Here is a 13,200-nt window from a genome sequence, read left to right as displayed (position 1 = left end):
AAAATTATAAAGAATTTTATAACAGCAATCTGTGTCCATCGGAGCGGTGTTGATGATAGCGATCTGTGTTTAATGGAGCGACAATTAAAACCGCCTGGAACACAACCCCCGCCCCCTTCCTTGGAAATTATATTATCACTTGGATGACCCCCTCCCATCCCTATAAAAGAGCTTTTGCATTTAATATATGTTTAAAGACGGTTTAAAGACAACTTAGAGGGAGCGTAAATGCCACTTAAAGATGCTTAAAGGTGACTTAAAGAAGTTTGGACATTAAGGACCTATAAGCTCAGCTTAAAGGTGATTTTAAGGTGGCTTAAAGATTGTATATCCTTTAAGCCACCTTTACGCCACCTTTAAGCCACCTTTAAGGACTTGCTTAAAGATTGTTTTTCGCCCTGTGACAGGCCAAGCAACCCATTAAGCAAGCTCCTAGGAGAATTCCTATTCATTTGACCCAAGTGGTTCATACCCAAGTAAAGGAAATGCTCGAGAAAAATGTAATAGAACCCTCAAAGTAGCCCTAGTACGCAAGAAAGACGGTTCAATGCGCTGTTGTGTAGACTACCGTCGACTGAATGATGTAACCATAAAGGACGCTTATCCTCTGCCAAAAATTGACGAGGCGTTTCATCATTTTTCAGGACATGAGATGTTTTCTACCCTTGATCTAAACAGCGGATACTGGCAAGTCAGCATGGAAGAGAGCGACAAGCCCAAAACTGCATTCGTAACTCGTCAAGGATTGTATCAGTTTAAGGCAATGTCTTTTGGCTTGTGCTGTGCGCCTGCTACGTTTGAGAGACTCATGGAAACTCCAGCGGGATAAATGTCTCGTATACCTTGATGACATTATTGTTGTGGGCAAATCATTAGCAAATATGATTGAAAACCTGCAACACATTTTTCAAAGATTGCACCTGGCCGGTCTTAAATTGAAGGCAAAGAAATGTAATTTGTTAGCTACGAGGGTATCCTATCTCGGACAATTTTTTTTCCAATGATGGCATCTCGACAAATCCAGAGAAAGTAAGAGCAGTGGCTAAGTGGCCAGTTCCTGCTACTGTGACTGAGTTAAGATCTTTCTGATGTCTTTGTGGTTATTATAGGCGTTTTATTCAGAATTTTGCCGCAGTTGCAAAACCACTGCATCGATTCACAGAGAAAGGCATGAAATTTCTTTCGAAAAAAGAGGCACAAGAAGCGTTCGAGGTCTTCCGCAATAAACTTAAAACAGCGCAAATTTTAGCCCTTCCTGATATTACAAAACCATTTGTATTAGATACGGATGCTAGCAACGAGGCAATAGGTGCCGTTTTGTCTCAAAACATTGATGGTACAGAACGCGTTATAGCATATGCTAGCCGTACCTTGACAAAGTCAGAGAGAAAATATTATGTGACAAGGAAGGAACGGTTAACCGTCGTTCACTTTGTGAACCACTACTGCCATTATCTCTGTGGTGAAAGGTTTCTCCTCCGCACAGATTTTGGATCATTGAAATGGCTTTTAAGGTTTAAAAACCCGGAGGGTCAGTTAGCCAGGTGGCTGGAAGTCATTAGTACTTACAATATGGAAATAAAACATATACCCGGTAAAAAGCACGGAAATGCGGATCCGCTAAGTAGAGTGCCATGCACTCAGTATGGTTTTAGATCCTTCTTCAGAAAACCACACACTGACCACTGAATCTTCGGTGAGAACTGTGCAGAAATCAGAGGTTAAAAGCGACCAGATTGATAGTTGTCTTTAGGAAGCTCAAGAGCAGAATAAAGACATTAGCTTGTAAATGATTGGGTCGGAAAAGGTGAGCGCCCAAAATACGGTGATATCTCTATGTATGGTTATTTAGTAAAGCCTCTGTGGAATCAATTTCTTAGACTAGTTATGAAAGATTGTCTGTTAATGCGCAAGTGGTCTTTGCTTCCCTCAAATAAAGAAACCCCTCAAGCCATTATACTTGACCAGGAGCGCATACGCGTCTTGGAAATGTGTCATGTCAATTAGACCTCAAGGCACTTGGGAGTGACAAAAAACGTTGGCTAAGATACGCCAAAGATCTTACTGGCTAGGACTTCAGAAGGACGTATATCCGTATGTTACAAGTTGTGACAAATGCACTATGCATAAAAATCCAAGATTACTGGATCAGGTGTGCCTATGGAAAGAATTGCGACCGATATATTATGTGAGCTACCTGAAACGGATAGAGGCAATCGTCACATTTTGGTTGTGTCCGACTACTTCACAAAGTGGACGGAGGCATTTGCTCTGCAATATTGACGCAGAGACAATTGTTCGCACTATTGTTGAGGAAGTATTTGTAAGGTTTGGTATTCCCTTCACCATTCATTCGGACCAAGGAAGGCAATATGAGAGCAAACTCTCCCTAGAGATGTGTCGGATGTTAGGGATCAAGAAGACCCGCACAATGCCCTACCACCCAAAACCCGACGGGTTATGTACATGCAAACCAACGTGATTGGGATCTGCACCTTCCTTACATACTTATGGCCTATTGTTCTACAGAGCACGAGACCACTAGTTTCTCACCAAATATGCTCATGCTGGGACGCGAAGCGACCACTCCATTGGGTGTAATGTATGATATGCCTCCCGACATAAAAGATATACCAGTTAGTCAGTGGGTTTGGGTTTTACGAGAACGATTAGAGTCGGCACATAAGCTGGTCCGCGAAAACATACCAGGTGTAATGTTGCGCCAAAAAGATACCATGACACAAAACTGTCATGGTCCTCATTTAAACCCGGGGAAATGGCATATGTGTTCTTTCCCAAAGGAAAGAGTGGCTGTTCTCCTAAATTGACATCGTTTTGAAGAGGGCCTTTTTAATTGAAGAAAAATTGTCTGATGTCCTATATAAGGTTGCATGCGGAACGAAAGAGAAAAGCACTGTATTTCATTGCGATGGCATGCGGAAGTGTAAAGCGCAGACACTACACCGGGAAAATGATGTTGATATACTAGAGAGTGAAAACAGTGAGGAATATGAAATTCCAGAAATGTTTGAAGTTCATAAAATTGAATATCACACTGAAATAAGCGGAAACACAAGCAATAGCGTTTTAGATAGACCAAAGCGCACTAGAAATGTACCTGCATGGCATGATGATTATGTTGCAGAGTGTAAGTGTTAAACTGTTTGATCGTGAAAGTATTGTTTAAAGCAGAGACTTATCGTTTTTATTTGAGTTTTCAGAAATCATTTGTGATGATTATTGATGGTTGTATTTTGTAGATCATGGCAAACACCAGAACCACAAAGAGAAAAGAAGGACACCTTTGTCCCATGTGTTCATTGCGGGTTCAAGAAGAATCGGAGTGGGAGAGTGTGGTAGTAAACGGAGACAAAAGCTGTTTGAGTGCAGTCATTGTTAACATGCGACCAACAAAAAAAGGGACATGGACAGGCATTGCTGGACGCGCCATGGCGGATACGCTAAATTGACAGCGAGAGTGAAGAAGACTGAGAACAGTTGGATCCCGGGACTCTCTCGGATGTTGTGGGTGAAACAGCTTCTGCAGCTTCTCCAAAGATGACACAGAGGACACCAACGAGACCTGATCCCGTCCACACTCAAAAATCTAAGGTGTTGAACAAGCGCTCAATGATGCCAGTTGCACCAACTCCATTTAAGCATCCTATGACAACTGTGAAGGAAAATATTCCATCGGCCACCGTTTCTACTAGTTTACAGGATCGCAGTGTGCAGGCATCTGTAAGCCTTCTGTCTTATGGATCCACTTGGGGGTCAGCTCAAACTTAGTAATCACCAAGTACAGTATTTCTTTCACAAGCGGTTTTATTTAAGCGTGATCGTATAGTCAGAGTTACAACAATTAAAAGCAGCCCAAATCAAAGAACCTAGTCAACATCATTTTACATGGGTATATATAACATTTTACTTATGATGGACAGTTCTGACTAGTTCGGCCCATCTACGACGATCATGAGTGAACATTTAGTGTTCATATTTCAGATTAATGTTTTATTTCTAAATAAAGTAACAAAACTGTCCAAACTGCCAATCAAAGAGTACGAATGCAGGATTTGAGTCTCGGAGTCCCCCACCTAGGTATGAGGCATCACTTACTCATAATACATTCATTCATACATGGCATAAAGTTTACAAAGGTTAAATAGCATTACAGGACTAACGTGCAATATCAGGGCCTTTATTACGGACACAGGATGCCAAATATGACAATTTGTTGATAACTTGTTTATAAACTCTCAATTTGGATATTATTATGCCCGTATTATGCACCTGGTTTCATAACATCATTTAAGAACACTACGCAGTGCTACAAACTTCACAGAGTTCATTCTGTTGGTTATCATTACCACAATTCATTGCGCAGTACCTAGTCATACACATTAAGTATCATAGTGACCAATATGTAATACTAACAATTTAAGGTCATAGCATGGCTATCTGTTTACACATTCTTCCCTTCCAATGAATTTCATTCATTTCATGAATTAATATGTCGGCGACCTCTTGCTTGTATATTTCTCTGCTTTCGTCTTTTTGTGCGCTGCCTTAATGGAAAACAATATTTTAGGTGCTTTTTTCTACTTTCAAATACGTTTTTTTTAACGGTTTCCCTTTTATGAATAAGATTTAGAACGTAAAAAAAGAATCTGCATACCGCCTGCTAAAGATAAAATCATACGCACACACTACCCTTTTTATAGTTACATTTGATAACGTCATTACATGTAACAATAAAATTCATAATGTTCGCGGGTAGGTTAAGGCAACTCCGAGTTTAATGACCGTTAAATTTATGACCAATTTAAAAACTGTTTATTTTTATGAAAACAGTGCGGAATATTAATACCTAGTAAATGTGTTCAACTAGATATTACTTTTCTACTTCGGAATCGACTTGATCTTTGAAGCTGCTGTGCCATGGTATCACGTGACAGTTAAAAATAGATCACTTTTTTACCTTTACAAAAAAAAACCAAAAAGTGTAACACTACCTCGGAGTTTATTTTTATGTTTGCTACAATAATTCGATCGTCAATTAGTTCATGTTTATTAGTATTACTGCTAGAATCCTATTGTTAATCGCACAAAATAAATATTTTAAATAATTATCGGAAACCCTCTCAACTTCTATAATTTCATTCAAAATACTACGCATTTTTCATTTAAAACAACGAAGTACATGATTCTAGCAGCACTTTTCAAGTAATTTAGGTCATATACCGTTAATATACGTGTCTTAAAAATTTAAGTCACCGTAAATTACGAGTTAAAAGTCGGCCATTTTTGGCATAGCACCACGGGTGAAAACATTAGAGAGCATTATGGGACGTAGACAAAAAATTTTGTTTGATGAACGTAGGTTTAGCTCGTTCTTTTTCCCGCGCACACTGGTTCTTAGAGCTCGCTTCGCTCGCTGTTAACATTTTAAAGGAATTACTGGTATAACATATCATTGATTTTGTTAACAAATCTATGTGAAGTAAAAAAAATACATTTACAGTCTGAACGTTTATTTTTTTATGCAATAGCTAAATGTCAAGGTTAAGGCTAATGCAGGGTATTTTCGAGTGGTAAAATGCAAATATAAGTAATAAACAACGATTATTTAGTGAACTGCTTTGCTGGCATATTTTCCATGATGCGCTAGCGCATGGAATATGCCAGCAGAGCAATTGCTATTCATAACGCCATGTTCACTAAATAACGTTGTTTATTTCTTAACGAGGCCAGGTCTAATTTGTTTTGCCCTAGATTTTTGGATGAAACTTTTTACATGAATTTCTACTGATATAATTATTATTTTAAGATAAAAAAAAATAAGACATTTACCACACCGTTTGTTTAGGGGGTCATCTCAAAGTTTGTTAATCTTTAACATAGGACCCTATGGGATTTTGCTTGAAATGTATCAATTTTGCATATTTTTTTTACTTTTTTTTCAAAATTTCTGCCCTAGGGATTTCTTTTTCTGTTCTGCATATTAAAGTTATTGCTTAAAGGCATCAAATGGTCAAATAAAAAAAACCTTTTACCTTCTTGTTTGTTCCAGGGGTCTTATCAAAGTTGATTTTTGTATGCCCAATTTCCCTGATTCGTCAGATAATGGCTATTTTTTATTTGACAAAGGCGGAAAAGGTGATCTATATAGTATTATTAAAACATTCAGACATATTTAAGTAATAAAAAAAATATATAACATCACATATTAAGGGTCATCAATATAAAATACATGGTTACTGTCTTGAAATATATGAATTAGGCTATATTTAGGCGGGTTAAGAAAACATGACAGAGGGCTAGGCTTGCTGAACCCTCTTCACGTTTTCGACCCGAGCCCAAATATAGCTTATACTTCGAGACATTTCTGTTTATTCCACAATATAACATTCTTTTTAAGCATCAAACGAGATTTTTTCAACAATTTTCGCTGAATATCTGCAGTTGAAACTATCACGCCATGGCGTCAACCAAGCAAAAAGATGACGTCACAATACAAATGAAACGCTGCGCGAAAGCGTGCGTACTCGTTCTGTACTCGGCCTCGTTAAATAATTCTGAGTAAAATATGACTGCTTATTGTGACGTCATATCGGTCGGAGCAATTTTTACTGTGAGAGTTGCCTTATCATACCCGCGTTAGAATATTTCAATTCTGGTTGTAACGCCTCACTTGATTGACTAAACCAATTAATTTATATCTATGATAAAACTTGTCTACGTCACAATACGACGCGAGTACAAAATGTATCAATCTGCTTGACGTTATACAATGTATTCAAAATTTTCAACATCAGCTTTTTAGATGTCGTCCTTTATTTTTCTGATATGAGGTGTAGAAAATTAGATTATGAGGAATGAATTCAATTTTTACTTATGTTATTATAAAACATTAATATGTACATGTATTACATAATTTAGGACAATTTACGCTTTTTTAATAAACTGCTTCCCATTAGTTCCCCTTTATAAACTGATATTGTTTATCAGATGTGAACTCGCTTAACCTTTCATAATATTACTCGTCTGTGTCACGTAACATGAATTTTTTGGCAACATGCTCGACGTCACTTATATGCCACTTACCTTCATTTATGAAAATAGGTTATTTGTAAGTTGTAATTTAATGGATTTCATTTCTGATCGCTAAGTTTCCCCCAACTGGTGATACTTTAGCGATATTTGAAGGCACGTGATATTTAAAAGTGCCTTGTACAAAATTCTGACATATTGTCTATTGTAACCAATGATAATTCTAAAACAAGAGTGAATAAATATTATTTTGAATTGAAACGTCTTCTTTCAATACAATGAGTTAAGTATGAACATATGCATATAAATGTAGGGTTGTAGTTGATATGCACCTTAATTTTTCACATTAGGTTCAAAAATATCCTAGTCATTTTCATGTAACTTTAAATGTTTCATAAATCATGCTGCAGTCCGCGATGGTTTATACATGTATATTTTTACCTGAATGAACAGTATTTGAAATTTAGTTGTTTATATGAAATTATATTTTAATGAGATTAAATCAAAGTAAAACTGGTGGAATAAAATTGCAATCAAATCTATAAACGAAATGCAAGTTTACTTCATATCATATCGTCACAAATTAAACGAAGTGTATTTACACAAAACAAATCATTTAATATTGCAATCTTACATTATTTGCAATTTTTGCATATTACAGTTAAATATGTAGCTGGAAGCTGACATTGTAAAGATAATGTGCCTAATGGATTAAGCCTACTTCTCAACAAGAAGTAAATAAACATATGTGGGCACGGAACATCAATTAATTCAAAATGATTACAGGTTAAACTGTAACAATACAAAACCTGGCCATTTTCTTTGCTAATTATTCTGGAGTTTTTGGAAATTAAACATGTCATATAGTACTTTCTAAGTCCATGGCTCATGTAGTCACAAATGAATTCATCTGTAGAAAACCAGGGCTGCGTTTTACAAAAGAACTTACGACAAAGTCGTAAATATTAACAGTCTCGTAAAATTATCTTTAAAGAACAAAATTGACATAAAACCATTTGTTTACAAATATTTCAATTACCATAATAATTATTATATTTTCCAGCCATAAGAATAAATCATTGATTAGTTGATGATTAATTAGCATTCGTTATTTTGGTCTTAGGTCGTAAGTTCTTTTGTAGAAGGTATCGGACTAAGTTAAGGCAAGACTTACGTCCTTGACAACGAGCTTATGCACATGCGCAGACAGATGAATATTTTATAAGTATATAGATATATACTTAGAAAGATTTTGTTTAGATAAAAATTTAGAAACTTGTCAATTGTGTTTGCGTGAGAGAGAGAGAGAGAGAGAGAGAGAACCGTAAATTATTCTGGCATATTTATACTGTTAAGTGACAAAATCACACAGCAAAACTTGCTAAAATGTTGTATTTGAAAGATATATTTTATGAAGCATGTAGGATATGTCCATTCAAAATTAATAACTCAACAGAACTATTTTGTTATCGATATCTACTGTGATGTCACAATGCTTCGAACACCCTTGGAATTTTTCTTTTGATCATGAGTCAATTATGGCCCGAGTATTAATATCTTTTTATTAGTTTTCTGGTTTCCTCTTGCTATATCATTGAAAGAAAATCAGTGATTTTTTTTAAAAATAGAAAATATAGCGAATTTATGTAGTATTGAGCTTTTTATCCATGAATTGGACAATATTAAGCAAGCATCGAAAAACCATACAACAAATACTTAAACTAACGAAATTTTAATATTTCATGCAAAAAAAAAACCAATAACAACAACAACAACAAAAAAAACACGAAAAAAGCGAAGGGGTTTGGATAAATATATTTATTACTTTCATATTAAGATTTGTGTCAATGTAAAATGTGGAGCAAAAATGACCTAGGAAATAATTGATGAATTCCAAGTCTAAAAAAAAATACTACAACCGTAGACACTATCACTTTAAACAATTTGTTTCCGAAGTTAGTTTTTTTTCCGAATTAGTTAAGTGAACGGGTACATACAAATCATAAGTGCCTGCACGTTTATTAGTCCCCTACCGGTTTTCACCGGAGGGGACTATAGCGTTCCTCTGCGTCCGTCAGTCCGTCTGTCCGTCCGTCCGTCTGTCTGTCCCACTTCAGTTTTCCACACTTTTTTTCTTTATGCGTTTGAGGAATAATATGAAATTTGCTGAACAGCTTCAAAATGTTAAACTTCAGATCAAGTTTGCCCTTTTGTAGCGTCTGTTGACATATTTTCCAGAAAATTAATTTTTTATATTCCAATTTTTTAATGTTCGGGTTCGTTATCCGGCTCGGTGTGTATCAAATAAACGAGGAAAGTATGTTGTCAGTAATCATATCGTGCATTACTTGGACCATTCCTTTTATTGTTTCTAACAAACAAATAAGTTCTGTTAAATAGTGTCAAGCATTGTGCTGTAAATTTTATCTACAGGGTATTTTGTATTATTACCATCGGATTCGTTATCGGGTCAGTCTGTTGAGACGATAAGAAATAATATTCTGCATAACAGTGCATTGGTTTCACAAATTTCTACAAACCGGTAGGGGACGTGTATTGCTTATGCAATACTCTCAGAATGCGTGTTTGTAAATGTTTCACCAAAGTTATCAGATCCAAGGTACAGATGTATGTGTCAGACGTGTGATGGACTCAACATAAACTACCCAAGTAAACTTACATGCGTATTTAGTATATTGAACGAGACTTCATATAAATTTGAAGTTAATAAAGAGCAGGAGTATGTAACCTACGAAATAAAATCTATTTAATTTGGAGTCAGTGTTTTGCATCGGTTGAATGATAAATACATTATCTAATATCTAAAAAAAAAGCTTTCATCATATTTTGGTATTTACATTTTAACAATACTGAAAATACTTTTGTGATTAACCTTAGTTTAACAACCTAAGCTAACACCTTTTACTCACCAAAAATGAAATAAGAAAAGAGGAAAATATAAAAGTCAATAATTCACTTAGTGAGCTTTCAATTTCAAAGTATCCCGCTGCTCACACATATTTTTGCGTGGAAGTTGGGGGGGGGGGGGGTGAAATGCTAGACATTTCTAATACAAATATACCTTTGTACTACATGTGCATCATGTATGCATATTTTCTGCGTTTTTCATTGCCCAATTTACAAAAGAATATGAGACGTAAATCAAATTATTGAATAAAAATAATGGAATGAAAATTATATCTCGATTGTCTAAATATGTCATTTTAACAATCATGTAAACGGCAAGTGCAAATATAAAGAATGTGCATAAAACATGGTAAGAAAGTTTCTAATCGAGAATTGGTACCACCTATCAAAACTCTCTTTTTTCTTAACTTCATGTGAAATTAATAAAATTTACATGACACATTGTACAATTTAACAGTATGGTCAGCACCGATATTCTCAGCAACAGAATTAGCAATCATTTAATGTTTACGCCATAAGTTACGACTACCCTTGGCTGGGCGTAGATTTTTGTCTTAACTTCAGGCGGGCGCAAAGTTACGCCTTTCAGTGAAACGGTCTTGAGTCCAAATATTTGACTTACGTCCAGACTTACGACAGGCGTAAGGTTACGCCGGGCGTACGCCTTCTAGTAAAACGGGCCCCAGTTTATTTAGGTAAGCAACCTTCATATTGGGAAAGTTCATATGCAATTCTCTGTATTACATAATAGGGATATCATGTGCAGTCAGCTAGATCCCAAGTTCGTATGAAGGGAGCCGATTAAAAGTTTACCACCCGTGTTTATACGGAGTACAGACTGTCAGGTGTTAGCCCTTTTTTCTCCCACCTGAGTTCATGACCATAGAGTAACCTCTAAGGATACTGATACCCTATTTTATCTGGAACAAAAATGATAACCAAAATAATAATATGTGTTTAATTCATTTGTTTAATTTATTACAAACTGACAATCAAAACACCATCATACCCCACAAATATACGTTGAATCAAATTAAGTTGATAAAATGGTGTGTGTATGCATACAGTTGGGGTGGATGGGGTTGATGAAGGATAGGTTCAAGAATGAGAACTTCGAAAATGAGGGGTTTCAATATTACACAGACATAATGTATTAAACCAATATTTATTATAAGCAATGAGCACAGTGTGGCGGGGATAAATATTTGCAGCAATAATACTTTGAACCCCTTCTCCAGTGGGAATGGAGAATAGGAGTGGGCTCAATATGTTGCGGTCGTAATATTTTAAATCCCCTCTTCAATTGGAATAAGAAAAAGAAGAGGTGTTATATATCGCAGCCATAATATATTAAACCCCCTCTAAAATCGAATTAGAAATAGAAGGATGTTCAGTTCGCGGTCATAATAATATGAACCCCCTCTCTAACAGCAGTAAAAATCAGAAGGGGGATAAAAATATCACATCCTTAATATTTTAAAACAACCTCCCCATTAGAAATAGAAAATAGATGGGGTTCAATGTATCGCGGCAATAATACTTTGAACGTTCTCTCCAATTGGAATTGGAAATAGAAAGGGGATATAACGTAACGCAGCCATCATATTTTGACCCCCTTCTGCAATAGCAAAGAAAATAAGAGAAGTGTTCAATATATTTCATCCATAATATTAAAACCCCCTCTCCAATTGGGAATGGAAATAGAAGGGGAGGGGGGTCGAAATTTCACGGCCATCATAATTTGAACCTCTTTTCCAATTACAATGAAAATCGGAAGGAGTTTAATATTTTGCATCCATAAAAGTTTGACCCTTTCCTTAAATTTTAATTGGAAAAAGGAGAATGCTTCAATGTATCACAGTCATAATTTTTTAAACCCTCTCTTCAAAGGTAATTGAAAAAGATGGGAGTTACAAATTATTACGGTTATAATATTTTAACACCCTGGAATTGGAAATAATATGGAGGGGGGGTTGGGGGTTGGGGTGGGGGGTTTCAATTTATCACGGCCATAAATTTTTTTTAATCCTCCCCCCAATAGCAATGAAAATCAGAGGGGGTTCAATATTTCACGTTCATAATGTTTTGAACTCCCTAATTAATAGCAATCAAATCAGAGGGGTTGAGGGTAATAAATATTTAGCAGCAATAATGTTTGAACCCTCTCTCAGTGAAAATGGAAAATAAGGGGGTTCAATATTTCGCGGCTATAATATGTTGAACCCCCTTCTCAATAGCAATGAAGAAAAAAAAGGTAGGGAGGTAATATTTATAAAAAAGAAAATAAAATATTGGGAAAAAACGAATATTTTTAACATTACCATAACAGGGGTTTTCGTTGTGAGCATCCATCTTGTCAATGCAGTTTTGCAAATCAGACGTCTTTTTCTTTAGGAGAGCCTCTGTTTCGTCAAGTAAACATTGTAGGGAAACGTCCTTACTTTCTCTGTTTAGAATGTTGTTCTGCTGATAATCAGTTTTATATAACCTCTGGCAAAAGATGCAAGTCAAAAACACCAAACTGAATGTAAGACAGGTTGTCTTGAACTGTAGTGTATTCATTAGTATGTTCGTTGTTTACCCGAGAACTCTTTTCTGCAGTATTAATTTTCTGCATACAGTACAGTAAATCTTGTGAATATAATGCAAACTAGTGTTGTTTATAAGCACCGTAAGCATTCGTCACGTCCACGTGACAAGAGAAATGACAAGACCTTGCTATCCCGAACATGCGTACATGCATTATCTTTCTATCCGCAGCTGTTAAAAAACACTTACACTTAGCACTAACACTTAGCGCAATATGAACCATTAAGTGCATATTGGTGAGGATTTCCGCATTTGTTTCAAAACACTTACACCTAAAATATTACATGTTTTTTTTTTAAAAAAATAATGCAGTGTGTTCTATTTTAACAATTCGATCGGGTAATCTAGAATTTTATTTTAAAACAAAAATATGTGGCCGCATACATTAAATTGACGATTCCACATTCCTTACCTGTTAATGTCTATGATTGAAAATAAATGATTACCGTTTTGTATCTTTATACTTTTAACGAACTATATTTTTTTTTATATAGTTTACTAGTTTACTATCGAATAGTTATCGATATGCTGATCAGTCATGAGAGTCCTAAAATGTGTCCATTGTATTGATATAGCAAATAATTCTTTTATTTCTGACGTGAATAATACACGTTTTAGCACACATTTTCTCCA

General features: G+C 35.7%; 1 protein-coding gene across 1 annotated transcript in view; it reads right to left on the bottom strand.

Moving 5' to 3' along the window:
• LOC128157983 (fucolectin-like) overlaps positions 1-12,654 on the bottom strand; it is a 28,609-nt gene extending 15,955 nt beyond the window's left edge. Inside the window, exon 1 of the mRNA XM_052820654.1 lies at positions 12,300-12,654. Coding sequence (XP_052676614.1) covers positions 12,300-12,540 — 241 coding nt within the window. The 5' untranslated portion in view covers positions 12,541-12,654. The remainder of the gene's footprint in view (positions 1-12,299) is intronic.
• Between the last annotated feature and the right edge of the window lie 546 nt (positions 12,655-13,200).

Source organism: Crassostrea angulata, chromosome 8, assembly GCF_025612915.1.
Source record: "Crassostrea angulata isolate pt1a10 chromosome 8, ASM2561291v2, whole genome shotgun sequence".
NCBI classification, from domain to species: domain Eukaryota; kingdom Metazoa; phylum Mollusca; class Bivalvia; order Ostreida; family Ostreidae; genus Magallana; species Magallana angulata.
The sequence above is the reverse complement of the archived record's forward strand: the minus strand, read 5'-3'. Positions and strand labels throughout refer to the sequence as shown.